General features: G+C 34.4%; 1 protein-coding gene and 1 pseudogene across 2 annotated transcripts; both read left to right on the top strand.

Moving 5' to 3' along the window:
* Window positions 1-325: 325 nt before the first annotated feature.
* On the top strand, window positions 326-12,058 carry LOC147410541 (uncharacterized). Of its 2 annotated transcripts, none has more exons than XM_086436588.1 (7): window positions 326-522; window positions 2,731-2,849; window positions 6,671-6,753; window positions 8,301-8,422; window positions 9,799-9,963; window positions 10,323-10,416; window positions 11,419-11,578. In XM_086436588.1, the coding sequence occupies exons 1-7, from the start codon at window positions 399-401 to the stop codon at window positions 11,435-11,437; spliced, it is 726 nt and encodes a 241-aa protein (XP_086292714.1). In that variant the 5' UTR covers window positions 326-398; the 3' UTR covers window positions 11,438-11,578. The 2 variants fall into 2 exon arrangements, with proteins under 2 accessions (XP_086292714.1, XP_086292705.1); XM_086436579.1 differs by having other exon boundaries at window positions 332-522; window positions 11,408-12,058.
* A 69-nt stretch (window positions 12,059-12,127) lies between these two features.
* On the top strand, window positions 12,128-15,094 carry LOC147410540 (exocyst complex component EXO70B1-like; annotated as a pseudogene).
* The last annotated feature ends 897 nt before the right edge of the window (window positions 15,095-15,991 follow it).

Raw genomic sequence — 15,991 nt, 5'->3', positions numbered from 1 at the left:
TAGCACCTTCGGTACTCCATGAAAAAGTACTAAAATGACTCCATAATAAAGTAGTTCTTTCCGTGAGTTATTTATCCAAACACTTTTAAAGTGCTTTTGACTCCCCGCAAAAGTCAAAAGTACTTAGAAAAGTCAATTCACACAGGCCCTAGGCTTTTGTTATTTACATTTTTTCTTCGTTTGTTTGCTTTCCCTTTTGGCATTTTTGGCAGCTTGTAAGCCTTGGCTTTGGTTCTAATCAGTTATTTAAATAATTGACTCGTATGTTATTTAAATAAAACCCAGTTGACTCGTATGTTATATCGCTCGAGTCATGTCGGTCATCAGACAATTGCTTGGAATTCCGAAAGTTAAGATCACAAAATGGCATCTTATGTGTCTGGGTGCTTCCAAACTCGATGCCCATACAGTCCGCTTCAAGGATTCGCCTTCTCCAATCCTTCTCACGTTCTCAGAACCATAGAAACTCCCCCTCAAGGATGACTCAGTCTTGTTCTTCTCGTAATGGACAAGAAGACCCAGGTAAACAGAACCAACGGCTCCAAATTCCATAATTTTATTTTTTTCATTGAAATAACATGATCACAAGTCTGCAACGGAGAGACTCAACACCTAGTTTGACAAAGAAATGGAATTAGCCAGTACCCTGATGATAAAAAAAAAATGCTGGTTTAAGCTTCCATTTTCTGTATCTCATGTGGGCTATGAAAAGGAGCAGAGGGAACAACTGCTGCTTTTTATATTTAATTTTGTTAAAATTTTTAGTGTTTTCTAATGGATTTTGGGTTGATTTTGAGATGATGATTCATTTTCTTTGTTGTGTGTTTTGGAAGCATTGTATATTTTCAGTTTGTTTTTCCAATTTAATTGTGTTTGGTTTACCAATTTAATCTGTTTATTTTACCAATCTAATATATTTATGTTTATTTTAGTTTAGTTTACCAATTTAAATATTTAATTGTGTTTGGTTCACATGTAGTTCCTCAATATCTCAATTTAGGCTTATAGTCAAGCCTAAAACAACTCAAATAGATGACATCTTCACTACGGATGATAAAATCTTTTCAAAATCAATGCCTCCCCTCCCTTTTTTCTTTTCATTTGGTAGCTTTACCAGATTATATGTGTGATTTTTATGCAACAAATCCAACTCTTGTCCTGTAGTTTTTTTTTTTTTTTGATGAGTAAAGATCTTATTAAGAAAATGAAAGGGTGATCGAGGTGACCAACCCAAATACAAAGAAAAACAAGAAACCTCCCAATAAACAAAATTACAAAATTTCCAAATGACAAACCCTATCCCCTCTATCAAGAAGGTCATCAAAAGAAGACTCTTTTGAACACTTTAAAGGCTTTTCCCCCAAAAAATAGAAAAGTGAAAATCACAACTCTGCGCTCTCATTTAGATCCCTTGATTTGTTATTCCCATCATGTCCACCATACTGCAAAGTCTGCTGAATTTTTCATTACAACTATATGGCACCATATCAAACACTTAATAAAATTCACTTGGCAACTAGATTCTCTTCCTCCCCCCCTTCCCTCCTTGTTTTCATGTTGTCACTCCACCAACCCATCTTCTTTTTGAACTCATAAAACTTTTGAGATTCCTATTCTCCAGCATTCTAGATTGCATATGTGAATCTTGGCATGAGATGGTTTCAGTGGGACTAAGAGAGAATCAAAGGATCTTTGAGAGCAAAAAGAAGACATGCCACCATCATCGTTGTTACAAAGTCTGGTCTTTGTAAAGTTTGCAGAGCTATTCTTCGATGCTTTTTTTTTTTTTTTTCCCTTAAGATTGGGGTCTATTGCATGAGGAAGATTAGTGTTTTCGCTTAGTAGTCCTTTGCAGCTCTCATCGACTTCTTAGGCCTATTGTATTTGTCTTTGTAATTCACCCACTTTAATACAATTATTTTAAAAAGATTTTCTCTCAACACATGGAAAAATTGTATAGATGTATTGCCATTCTGTATTGGGGGTCAATTTGTTGGAGAGTCTCACTGTAACACTGATGGGGACATCAAAGTTTGAAGAGTAGAGGTTTTCTTAGGCTTTTATTTTGAACTTATTTTTATGTTTTGGGGCTTATTTTCATGTTTTATTGGCCTATGGCCTTAGTGTAGATGTTTGGGGTTAGTTTAGTAACTTTAGTATGTCTTTTTATTAAGTTTGTTAGGTTTGAAAAATTTAAGAGAGATAGTTGTGGAAATTAGAGAATTTTTGTAATTCTCTCTTCAAGTTAAGGGTAGCTTAGGTCTTTTTCTCTTCAGAGTTTTGTTTTATTATTTTAACCCAGTCCTAAATCAGATTCCCCAACCCCCTTTATTTTATGTTCTTCCCTCATCGTCGTGCATCAAACACACATATCTCTTTTTTTAATGAAGATTACAACAGTTGGTTGAGATGTGGGGCTGTCCTGAGTCATGGGTAAATTGTATTTTGCTAAAAGAATCATGATCCTTTTAATGTATTATACTAGACGTTAGTTTGGGTTTTGAAGATCTAAGGTTGAATGTTTAGTGATTTTCTACTTTCTTACCGCTTAGTCATTTATGGATGCTGTTGATTTTTTACCCTTACAAATGCAAGATGGTGGGATCTTTATTAATTTAGTCTTTTCTTTTGACTCGTGGATATGTTCCTCGCATTTTGTTTCTCATAACATCTTTGTGACATACTTAGCAATGTCATTTGAGTTACAACCTTGAATATGTATGTTTTCAGTAATTCAGCAGAAAATAATTACAATACTGAACAACAATGGTGAAAAGCTTGTGGGAGTGTTACATGAAACAGATTCTTTGGAGGTTGTAATCTTGTGTCATGGGTTTCGATCCTCAAAGGTTGGTAATTTGACATTTGAAGTGCTTTATTTTGTTTAGTTTAATATATTTTAAAATGTGCGTACCCTAGTAATTCAACCTGAATCTGCTAGTTTTTCTCTAGTCACTAAGGTGCTGTTTGTTAAACTGAAAAAAATAAGTGTTGAATGGCATTAAGTGTTGAAACTTATAAGCGCTGAATTTAAGTGCTGAAAAAGTTGTTTGTTTAGATGTAAAATCATGTTTGTTATACATTGCTGAAATTGGTAAATTGTTTTTTTTACCCTTACAATCATATTATACATTGTTTGCATGTTTCAAATGCCTATTTCTTATTAAATACAATAAAATATATTATTTCTAATAAAAATAAAATACAATTCATTTTTAAATAATAAGTAAAACTCAAAATTTCAATTTATAAATAATAATTTTTATTTATAAAAGCCCACAAATTTCAAATAAAAAAAAAATAATGTCATCAAGTCACCAAAATTTGAAATCAACTTTGAAAGAACTTAATTTGGGATGAATAATTTTTGATGGAAATGAAGGATGTGTAATTATAAAAGCGCTCCACGAATTAATAAGGGCAACCCACACCATAGCCAATTTTTTTTGTCTTATATGGGTTAAAGTTTTTGGAGTGAACCAACTTTTGGTGAGGATGATCCATATGGTCTAGAGATCATACTCACCAAAAATCAGCCCATTCCCAAACTTCTAACCACGTTAAAACTAGTTTCCAAAAAAAAAAAATGGACGATTTACGGTTCTTGAACTTGTTTTGATGGGATTAGAAGTTTTGTGATGGGCTGATTTTTGGTGAGAATGATCTCCTCATTATAGAGATCACCTTTTCCAAAAATCAACTCATTTCAAAACTTTTAACCCATATAAGACAAAACATTTTGGCCATGGTGTGGGTTTATTAATTTGTGGGGTATTTATATACTTATCCATGGGTGTGGGGTATTTATATACTTATCCATGGGATATAAGAGGTAATATCCTTTTAAGTATAAGGGCATACTTGTCCATGCCCAAAAAACGAAGGGTATACTTGTCCGTGCCGAAAAAAGTGAAATGCTTATCGCTTCAGTATTTTTTTTCAGCATTAAAATAGTGCTGAATTTTTTTCACTTATTTTCAGCAATAAGTGTTGAAAATATGGAGTAAACAAACGCGTGCTATTTTGACAAAAAGTGCTGAATTTTTTTTTCTAGCAATAAGTGCTGAAAAATAGTGCAAACAAATACCACCTAAATTTTCTTATTTTTCTCTTAACAAAAACCAAACTGAATATGTTTTCAGAATTTTATTGAGAGAAAATGTCTGCAGGTCTGTACGATTGCCTAGAAATCCATTTCTCAAGAACATAGATATATTGAGGAAATGGTAGTTGGAAAATGGATTTCTAGAGAGAACATTTGATGCCATTTGACTTTGTTTGATTGCTCGAGGAAAACTGACAACATTTTCTAATTTTTCTTCTCAATTGAAGAAGGAAAATCTTTGTGAAAATAGTCTTTAATATTGACTTCCCACAGTAATGCCTTTTCAAATGTATATCTATCGTCCAATAATGCAGTCCCACATAATGCAGGGTCCAACTTTTCAAAAAAAGGGAAAAAATCCTCCTAAATGTTTGGTTTATATAAATATTCATAATACAATATGATTGTAAACTGATGAATTATCTGTGAGAAACCTAAGAGGTAATTGATATAAAAGTTAGATACCACAGAATGTGTTGTCTTTTCTTCTATTATTTGAAAAAAATAATAATTAAGAAAGACAGAAAACTCCTCTTGCAAATTGGAAAGAATTGGCCTTTGGAAAAGAGTATCTGGAACTTGTAATTATTCAAAACATGATGAAAAAATCTTTAACAAAACACAATGCAATTTTTATATAAGATATTTTCACAACTAAATCACATGATAAATTCATATCAGAGTGTATAAAAACAAAAAACAAAAAACAAAAAACAAAAAAACAAAAAAACAAAAAATGAGCATATGGAAGACATTAAAAATAAAAAATAAATAAAAAAGACAACGTACAGTAACTTAATGCCATTGAACTTTCCTAAGCGCCTATGCAATCAATGTCGCTTCATGGTTATCAAAAAATTAATCTTGCTTCATGTCACCAGCTTAGCCAAGGAAGGTGTGTGGTTTCTTGTCGCTCACCCAAATAATCAATTACCTCCAACATCATCACTTGAAATGTTAAAAACTTCATCAGGCACTTCTTGCAATATCACCATGTCAGGCCTTTCTATTGCACAACCAAATGTATGATTGAAGAGGCTAGTATAGAGATTGAATGATCACTACAATCCTCAAAGTGACAAGTTTTTTTTCTTTTGGAAGATGGAGTTTGACCTGGGGTCCTTGATGAAGATACTATAAGATGTATGGGTACAACACTTCATCTGGTTGTATTGTGCACCTTGTCATGTATTTCATCAATGCCTAACATGAAGGTAGAATCATGGACCACATCTAACACATGTATATGTTAAGTGCGCATTTTTTAGAAGATATGCAGTATTGTCCTCCTTACCTATCTATTCAATTTGTGTCATCTTTCATTCAGTTTGTATTCTAGTTATACATCTTTCTTTATTTACTTGATCCTTGCTAATAAGGAAGGCAAGATCATTGAAATATTGACTGAATTTATTACGATATTCAGCCTTATCATGGTGTTCTTGATAAGAAAGATAAAAATAAACAAGATTTAGCATTAAATAATGTTTTAACAAACCATCACATAAAGTTGGATGGCCTTTAGATTGTTATGTATTATATGTTGTATTTTTTGGGGGATGTGTTTCATGTACTTTTTTTGGATATACTTTATTATGAGTTGTCATGATGTGATTTGAATCCTAAAATATTTTAGTGTTGAAATCATCTTATTATAGGTTGCATTGTGTTTGTAAATTTTGTTTGTATGATATTTCGAATATTTGCATGGAAGGTTTAAAATCTCGTCTCGAGGCAATGGGAAAGAAACCAAGAGAGTCTCGGCCGAAACTATCCAAAACATTATTGAAATATCCAATGTTTCATTCCTGTCTCAGCCAAAACTGGAATGTCTCCAATGAAATATCCCAAAACAGTACAAAAACTTTAAACAAGGTTTATAGATTCCATTACTCCAAATGTTGAATTTTTCCAATTTTGAAAGCGCCACCCTCTCTTTGACACATCAAATTGAGTATTGTCTAATTTTTCTTATGGGAAATTTGCATAACACACTGGAATTATGTTATTTTCTTACCTCTAAGGTTGCTAAAAGATTAGTTATCAGATAATGATTGTGGTTGTATTATGAACATCCATAAATACCAAACCTTTATGTTTTCATGCAGTCCAAATGGCAATTTTATGAGTTTTGTATTTTTTTGGAAAGATAGAGACTCTGCATGGTGTGGGACCCACATTATTGAATAATCAATGTACATTTGAAGATACATTATTTTGGGATTCATTAAAACAAATACATTATTATGGGAAGTCAAGATTGAAGACTGTTAAAATCTAGCACTGCATTTTTTCTCTCAGATTTTCCTACTGCAATTAAACAACATAATTGGAAAACGTGCGAATGTAAAAGCTAAATTGGCTATTATTACTGTATTTTGAATTGCGAAATATAACCGATTCTTCCTTGAATCTGAACTCTCTATGTATTTCACTTTCTTATCTTTCAGCTAGCTGTATTGATAGGATTCCTGTTGGTCCTACAAGTTGATACATGTGTTTGGTTGGTTGATGATGGGTTGGTGGTAGGAATGATTTTACAGATCTAGGTGTTTCTGTCTCCAGGAATGTAGGTCTCTACTGACCATTGCTGCTGCTTTAGAAAAAGAAGGAATCAGTGCCTTCCGCTTCGACTTTACTGGAAATGGGTAAGCTGGTATCATTAAAAGCTAAAACATGATGGATTCCTTTCCTTGTTATATTTCCTTCTAGATTATAATATATTCTGTTCTTTTTTGGTACCTTATCAATTGTGCTATGTGGGTACCCTGGATTAGAATTTGAATAATGATTTTCTGATGCCCCCCTCTGACATACGCCTCCTGATGTGGCATGTGCTAGAACCATTGATCTTTTTCCTTGGGATACACAGCTGCACATATTTATGGGGATTTACAGTTGTGTATCCTGAGGAGAAAATCTATTGTTCTAGCCCATGCCACGTCAGGGAGCGTATGTCAGAGGGGGTATCAGAAAATCACAACTCTTAGAATTTTTAGTATCCTGACAGCCTAGGTAGCTCAGCCTAAGCAATATCTTGACCTCAAACTATGCAGCCACAACCTCGGAATAGCTATCTTGACCTCAGATGGTGTTGTTCCAATCTTGGAAACTGATATCCCGACCTTGGGCTTTGTAGTATCCTGAGTTAGGATTTATCAAGTCCTTTTATGGTTCTTGGGTCCCCAATGCACAGATTTCAAAGTGCCCCATGTTCGGGGCATAGATTAAGTGCAAATTATTGCACCGACAAGTTAAATTAGGTTATTGTATGCATGTTTGGCAAGATAAATGTTGATATGAGAAAGTGGTTAGATATTTATCTCCCAATAACTGGGATAAGGTGTAGATGCTAATGAAGAGTTAGTTGTTTAGATGTTATTTTTTTTAGTTATGGGTATAAATCCTAGATTTATGCCTATGATAGCAGACTTAGATTTTCTCAGAGATTTGATAAGGTTGTTTTTCCATTCTCTATTATTTTATTTATTTTTCCTTTTATGGTTTATTATTCATTACTGGGGATTTATCTGCATTTCTATACAATAACATTATTGTAATTATACCATCACTTGGTTTTGTTACTGGAAGCACCTTCACCAAGTCAACTAAAAGATCTGAAGTTCAGGTCATGGTATCAACAACATTATGGTAATAATGATGTCATAAACATTTTTAATGACACCGTTATCTTCATATCCGACAACCATCATTGAGGTTATTTTACAATAACATACACCTGGACGTCATATCATTGGCCCTTTCCTTTATGTTAGTAAACATGGACTGTCAGCATCTTCATTCTGCAGCTTGGAAAGTAATGAAATAACTAGGAGCCTTTTTGTTTGTATTTGTTTCCGTTTTTTTTCTTGTTTTTTGTTTTTGGGTATATGTAATGTTTTTTCTAACTATGTAAGAATTTTTCATGGTCAAAGGGACTTGAAACTGTTATATATTTTGGACTCCACCGAATGTGATTATGACCACCACCACCAAAGCTTTATCCCGAACATTTTTGGTCAGCTGAATGAATCCTGTTCCTCCATTCAATTCTTTTATTCTTTAATTTTTTTTTTCTTTTTCTTTATCTAGCTCTAAAGCCTAGTCACGGATTTCCTGAAACTATTCACAGATTCAGTTCACTTTATATTGATTCAGCTAAATACATGTAACTGATGATGCTATGCTTTTACAGAGAAAGTGAAGGTTCATTTCATTATGGTAACTACCATAGTGAGGCAGATGACTTGCGTGCTGTAGTCTTACACTTTTTGGGGGAAAAACGTGTGATAAGTGCAGTAATTGGGCATAGTAAAGGTTTGTTAGTTAACATTCTTATGTTTGATTTATACAATCTAAGCAACAATGGGAAAAAATTACATCTCGAAAAAAGTATTCATAAATTTTCTAAAAACTGCATAATCAGTGGTGCAAAGCCTTTAATAACATTCCAACCCTATGAGTAACATTTGTGTTAACCACGAGTTAGGTATTTATGGCACTTTTTTTATAACTGAAATCATTCATACTAAAACCTCCACTAAGCCATTGTTGTCGCCATGGGTGGAGGCGGAGGTGTGGAGCCATGATTTTCTTAAGAAGGGGGGGGGGGGGGGGGGGGAGGATTATATATTAACTGGTAAGGTTGAAGAGCTTGAAGATTATTGGTTTTAGGGAGAAAATTCAAGAGTGTTTTTGTTAGAGGTTGAAGAAAAGGGCATTTATGTCATTAGTCTATGAGAGAAGACCTAGGTCAAGAGGGCAATGTCATAAGTTAAAAGCATATGGTATCTTAAATATTTAGTGTAGTTTTCAATCCTAAGCTAAGTCTACTTAAACCTTCAAACCTAAAGAACAATATATGATTTTTGATAGAAATTTTAGATTTACTGCAAGGCATTAAGGTGATGTTCAAAATGATGGATTCAAGATGAGATTAAATAGATTAAAATTTGTCTACTGTAGCGGTAGAAGATGACTGGTTTTAAGAAGAAAAATTAAAGGTTTTTGGTTACAGGTTGAAGATAAGGGTATGCCATCAGTTTGAAAACCCAGAGGGTATCTTAAATATTCATCAATTTGATTGAGTTTTTTTGTTTTTTGTTTTTTTGAGGGTTGAGGGTTGAGGGTTGGGGAAAAATTCAAAGTTGGGCATATCATCAGTTTGAGAACAAAATGGGTTTCTTAAAAAAATCAGTAAAGCATAGAGGGTGTCTAAGTTTCCCAAAAGCAAGCAATGTTTTTTCACCTAACATTTCCATCAATATTTGGATGGTAATTATGACATGTGAGGTTCAGTACCTGTTCCTGTGGCTTGTGGGTTTCTGTCAGCAAACTAAATTTCACATGCCAAGCTACTTCATGGTGCTCAGCATTCCTGGTCCTTCGCTAGAAATCTTTTTATTGTAACTTTGAAGCTTCACTTGAACTTTACAGGATTTCAATTTCGTACCAAAAAGAAAAAAAAAAAAGCAACTTTTACATTGAAACTCAATACGAACTTAATAGGATTTTTCTTCGTATTGAGTTCTCGACACATCTTATTGCTTCAGATAATCACATTTTCCATTTGTTTACTAGACACTATGTTTAACTTGGGTAGAAAGTCTTTTTCCTATTTCAATAGCTAAATATTTTTCAGTATGTAATCCTATTTTTTCAAAGTGTAATATTGAAGAAAAGTTTACTTGCAGGAGGAAATGTGGTGCTCCTATATGCATCTAGATATCATGATGTCCATACAGTTGTTAATGTTTCTGGTCGTTTTTATCTTGAGAGAGGCATTGAAGGTCGCTTGGGGAAAGATTTTATGCAAAGAATCAAGAAAGATGGATTTATTGATGTTAAAGATAAAAGAGGTATACATTATTATTTTATTTCAACCATTTGCATGAATATGCTTTATGTTATTGTAATTCCATAATGCCTTCGAAGTTAAACATTGTGAGGCCAATAATACATTAATACTCAGGAAAATCTTTTTTGTCAGTCAAGAGTGTTTTCTTTGTGGAGCTTTTGTTTCGTTGGGATTCTCTTTGTAATGGTTAATTGTAGTTGCTAGCTGTTTTTTCCCTCTTCGGTTGGTCATCTTGACTGACCTCTGTACTTTTTCCTCATTCTTTATAAATTTTATACTTTTGAAAAAAAAAAATTCTTTTTTGTCTGTGATTAGTGTGCAGTTGAATTGATGGTTATTTGACATTTAATAGTTCTGTAGGGAAAGTTGAGTATCGTGTCACCGAAAAAAGTTTGATGGATCGCCTAACCACTGATATGGGTCCGGCATGCCTTTCAATTGATAAAGAGTGCAGGTTAGAATACATTTCATCACATCTTGCATTTATTATGCATTTTTTATGTTGCTTGATCAGGTGCATGTGTCAAAAGTTTAATGCCATTATATTCTTAAGAAGCAATATGTAATATAGAACACTAGTTTTGTAGTAATTATACTAATGTCGTTTCGGAATGTTTTGGCTGAATATTTGGTTTTGGGCCGAAACAGGAACCAAATATTGACCCCAAAACATTGCATCGAAACGATATTATAAACCTTAAAAACTGTGGAATTTCAATTTTGGAAAAGAAATAAGATGGATCGAAGACGGACCCATTTAACATCAAGGAGATCCATTGAAGGACAAGCAACTAAAGAAGTAAAATTACAATGGACAAGGAGGTGGGTACAAGTTTACCATTAGTTTTGCATAAATGACAGAAGTCAATGATAAATTGATAATGAGTCAGCAGTTAAGATCTTGTCCAAGGAGGTCATCCAAAGAAAGAAAGCCACCTCTGAAGGAACCATAGGACTGCCAAATAATTTTGAAAGATGCAATTGGCACCCCAACTTCTACTTATTACATCCCAATTAAAATAAATATATAAGTCAACAGTTGAGTATAAGTAAAAGTTGGAGTGTCAATAAAAACTCTTATTTTTGGGTTAGATTTCTATTTTTGGATTTTATATGAGCCTAATAATCCTAATTATAAGCAACTGCTGAAGTTGTTTGAAGGTGTTCTAATGCTTTGTAATGTTGAGGTAATATAACTTGAACCGAACTTTGAAATGTTTAAATGGTGTGTTGTAATCTTTAATTGGATGTGATAAATAATTTAAAAAATTGGGGCGTCAGAAGTAAAACGCGGGGTGCCAATAGCAGCTCTCTAATTTTACCTTTTGCCTAGGTATCAGATTTAGCACTTAGCCTTAACGATTACTTTCTAGATTCTCATAGTATTTTACATCATCGATAGTTAACTTACGTTTATTATAAATTATCACTAAAATTGTGTACAGGGTCTTGACAGTTCATGGTTCTGTGGATGAAATTGTACCAGCAAAAGATGCTTTCGAATTTTCCAAGAGAATATCCAACCACAAACTACACATCATAGAAGGAGCTAATCATGAATACACTTCACATCAAGCAGAGATAGCTTCGATCGTCTTAGACTTCATAAGGGAAGGTTTGCGGCAAGACAAAGATACGCTTAACCATGTTCCGTCGAGCCGAAGAATGGATAAATTGTTCAATCCGAGATTGTAAGGTGTCTTCTTTACTAGTAGAATTAAGAGCCCTCTGAGCCTAAGAGAGTGAAAATGGGTACTAAATTTTAGAGATACTTAAAAGACTTCAATGGGGCTAAGTGAGGCCAAGATGCAGCTCTAGCACTTCTCAACAAGTTCAAACACTCACCAACTCAATGTGGGTTAGGGGTTCGTGCAGTATTGTTACAGAACATTAGATGAATTGTTTCTCTATTCCTAATTTATGGTTTGAACTTGACGATTAGCGACATCTTTATTGAAAAAATAATTAAATTGCAGGAACAATTTGGTTTAACAAATGTTTCGTGTGAATTGGATTATGATCATTGTCAAGGTTGCACTTGAGTAACACATTTTAGTTGTTCTTGGATGCAATGATTATTTTGCTTACTGGTGTAATTTTTATATTTTTTCTTGACTTTTTTATCGTGTTTTGCAGTACCACTTATCATTTGCAAATTATTCAACTCCAACCTATGCATATCAAAATTACTAAAATATCCCTTGTCAAAGAAGTTGATCAAATTATATTAATATCCTTAGTACTTGTTATTATCAATATGAACTTAAATTTACGAAAATACCCCTGATCACAGATATTTTGCAGTGCAAATGTTTTATAGTGCAGAATTTTCTGCAACTTGACAGCTATCAGGAAAGCTCAATGCAAATATTTTCCTATTATTTCTTGTTATGAAGTCAATGTCTCTTTCTTTTAATTAAAAAAGCTTCTGAAGATCCGCTCCTCTCACAAAGAGTTCTTCAATAGACTTCAAGAATTCAGATTCAAACAAATGACTACAGCTTCATCATAATTTCTCACAAATAATAATAATAATAACCTGTTGTGTTGTTTGTATCCTAACAAGTTGTTATCATAGTCTCTCTCCCCTTCACCACCACCACCACCACCACCACTACAAGAAGAAGGAAAAGAACATACAAAAGTTTCTTCCTTTCCCTAGGAGTTTTAGCTTTACAACTCCAAGAATCTGTTTTTCTGCCATGGAATCACTAGAGAAAAACGACGTTACAGAATACAACAAAGCCGAAAAGCTAGTCTTAAAATGGGGCTCCATAACATCAATAGAAGCAAGAGAACATATGCTATTTGAAGGCTATTGACAAGAAGCTAATCGATAACAAGATCACCAGTTCAATAAAGATCACCATGGATCAGCTCAAAGATAAATTCCGCAACATACTCATCACTCAAACTCACACCAATCCAATTGAAACTGATGTGCCTGCAACTTCTACAGCTGAAAGTACTGGTGATTTCAAAACTGATCTGCTCGAAGATGAACTGCACAACATACTGATCACTTGCACAAACCCAATGGAGACCGATCCAAATTCTTCAACTTCCTGGAGTAGTGCTGATTTCAAAACTGCTCGTGATCATTCCACCGGAGAAGGCTACCTAGAAGATGAAGTTTCAGGTAGTACTACTAGTTATCGATCAATAATTACTATGCATAGCATTGATCTGATCCCATCGGAAGTAATCTATGATCTCCGAAGTATCGCTAGAACGATGATCGCTACTGGAAACGTACATGAATGTATACAAGTCTATGTGAGTGTTCGTAAACCTATGGTTGAAGCTAGCGTCCGTGGCCTTGGGATTGAGAAGCTTAGCATACGCAATGCTCTAAGACTAGATTGGGATGCATTTGAAGCAATGATCCGACAGTGGATACTAGCAGCAAAGATATGCTTTCGAATGCTCTTCGTAAACGAGAAGCAACTTTGTGAGCAAATCTTCGAAGGTGAAGGTCTTGGCGCCGCCAATGATACTTGCTTCATGGAAACTGTTAAAGACTCCGCAGTCCAGCTCTTCAATTTCGTTGAAGCGCTTAGTATTAGTCGGCGGCCACCCGAGAAGCTCTTCAAGATACTAGATCTCCATGACGCATTATCTGAACTTCTCCCCGATGTGGATGTAGTATTTGGATCTTGTACCTTGGAACTTTTCCGAGTTCACGCTGCTGATATACTATCGAGTCTGGCCGAGACTGCAAGAGAGATGCTTTTGGAATTCAAGAATATGGTGCTACGATATCGTTCAAAGACTCCAGCACCTGGAGGGAGAATTCACCCCTTGACAAGGTATGTGATGAATTACATTATTTGTGTCACATTGCAAGCAGACCATGACGGAGTTGTTTAGGTCGAAACCATCAATGGGATCACTAATGCCAAGTGTTCAAACAGCCCTAGATATAGATTTTCCTGGGCTGGAGTATCAATCGCCATCAACTCCCCATCTGCTTTTGATCATCCAGTTCCTACAATCCAAGTTGGAAGAGAAGTCCAAGTACTACTTAGATGTTTCTCTGTCTCACATTTTCCTCATGAACAATGTACACTACATTGTTCAGAAGGTTAAGGAATCTCCCGAGCGCCACAAAATGATGGGAGATACGAAATTCACGTTGAAGCTAACACAGAGATATAGGGAAGAAGCGACGAGTTATGAAAGATTTGCGTGGGTCGGGATTCTAAACTGCTTAAGAGAAGAAGGGCTACATGTGAGAGGGAGCTTCTTGTCTGGGGTCTCGCAGTCAGCGTTAAAGGAGAGGTTTAAGACTTTTCGTTTGATGTTTGAAGAAATTCATCGGGTTCATGCAACATGGTCAGTTCCTGATCCTCAGCTTCGAAAGGAACTTCAGATATCTATATCGGAGAAGCTGATTCCTGCTTATGAATCTTTTCTAGGTCAGTATAGGGGCCATCTAGGGAGTGGGAAGCACCAAGAGATGTATATCAAGTATTTGCTCGAGGATCTTAAAAGTGCTTTATTGGATTTTTTCGAAGGGCACACAGATTCCCACCACACAATGCAGGTTTGAGATGATATGAACTTTTGAGTGGGTTCTAGGTTTTGAGACTACTAAATCATCATCAAAAGACGTTAACCTCTGTTACACATCTTTCTAAGATTTGCGGAGAACTTGACATTCTGGTTTTGTTCTTATATTAGAACTACTTGTTTTTAACATCTCAAACTATGGGTAGGTCTAAAATTGAGTTTGATGTCTCTACGAGCTCAAGGGCGACATGGTTATCTATATAGACTCCATAACTTCATGTGAATTATAGTGACTCCATGTGAAAGCATAGGAATATGTACTTCTAAATCTACTTTTTATCTACTCATTTTTAGCTCTAGTCCGTGTATCCGTACAGAATCAAATAAACCAAAAGAGATGCCATTTCTTAAAATAGGGCAATGGAACATATGGATGCTCTAAACTTGATATGATTTTCTTAAACTTTATTATTTTCAGATTCTTGAGTCCTGGTTGAGCTTAGCTCCTAATTATCCCATGATCCTAGATCATCATGGATGTATGTTTGATGTAATCCAGTGGTGTTAGAACAATATAAATATATTTCTGTTTTCATTGGTGTTCAATTTCTCCTTGAATTTCCCCCTTCCCTTTATTGTTACTGATTCGTGGTGCTTCCATGGATTGGTGCTACATCAGTAATGCTGTGGATCATGATGTTAATATCCAATTGGAATGTACATTTCATTCATTATTAGTCATGCTTTCAACATATTTTTCTCTGTAAATCTCTGATAACAAATTGAAAATTGATCCGTTCTCTTGATTTTCAATGAATTACAATCAGCTCAAATGGGATTAATCCTAAGTAGAAATAAAATCTAGATAATCCTATCCAATCTAATCTAATCAAATCATTCTAGATATAATTAGTGTGTCATCTTGACACTCTAACAATGTCAAATTGTAAAAAAATCATCTGTAATCTAACCATATATAAGGAGTATATAAATCAATAAAGATTATTTAATCCATAACACAAGATTTTAGAAAAAAAAAAAAAAAAAACAGAATAAAATAAAATTAAGCACTCTTGTATCACCAAGAGGTGAAGTGTTTCTGTCATTTGGTTTGCTACTACCTCAGTTAATCTCACTCTGAACCCCATTAACTCCATGAATCATAAGCTTTTGTATTCCACGTCAGAGTTTGAGAAACTTCAATCAGAATTTTAGTTCATGGTCCTCCATGTCTGATGAATGACAACTCGTCAACATGTAAAACAAGTAAATCAGATTCTTCCCTTTTTGGCATGCCAGGAAAAATGAAACCCATGGATTGGACTGTGTAGTTTAAGTAGCCAACTTCTTAGTGACTTTAGTTATCCAATTTGGCAGTAAAATCTGACTTTGTGGTCCTGCTTGATATGCAACAAATCATTTGCAGAAATTTCTTAAGAGTTTAGGTGATCCATGCAGATCATTTGCATTTAACCAAGCATTTGCACAAGTGATTTCAGAAAATCTTTTGCATTTTC

The sequence above is a fragment of the Akebia trifoliata genome, chromosome 1 (assembly GCF_017979445.1).
Source record: "Akebia trifoliata isolate Shusen 1 chromosome 1, ASM1797944v1, whole genome shotgun sequence".
NCBI classification, from domain to species: Eukaryota; Viridiplantae; Streptophyta; class Magnoliopsida; order Ranunculales; family Lardizabalaceae; genus Akebia; species Akebia trifoliata.
This window is presented reverse-complemented; position numbering and strand designations above follow the sequence as displayed.

Bases quoted from the DNA above. Each gene is read 5' to 3' on its own strand.
- LOC147410541 (XM_086436579.1), top strand. From the start codon at position 399: ATGCCCATACAGTCCGCTTCAAGGATTCGCCTTCTCCAATCCTTCTCA. The intron at 523-2,730 runs GTAAACAGAACC...GTATGTTTTCAG, and splicing joins TAATGGACAAGAAGACCCAG to TAATTCAGCAGAAAATAATT. The intron at 2,850-6,670 runs GTTGGTAATTTG...TTCTGTCTCCAG, and splicing joins ATGGGTTTCGATCCTCAAAG to GAATGTAGGTCTCTACTGAC.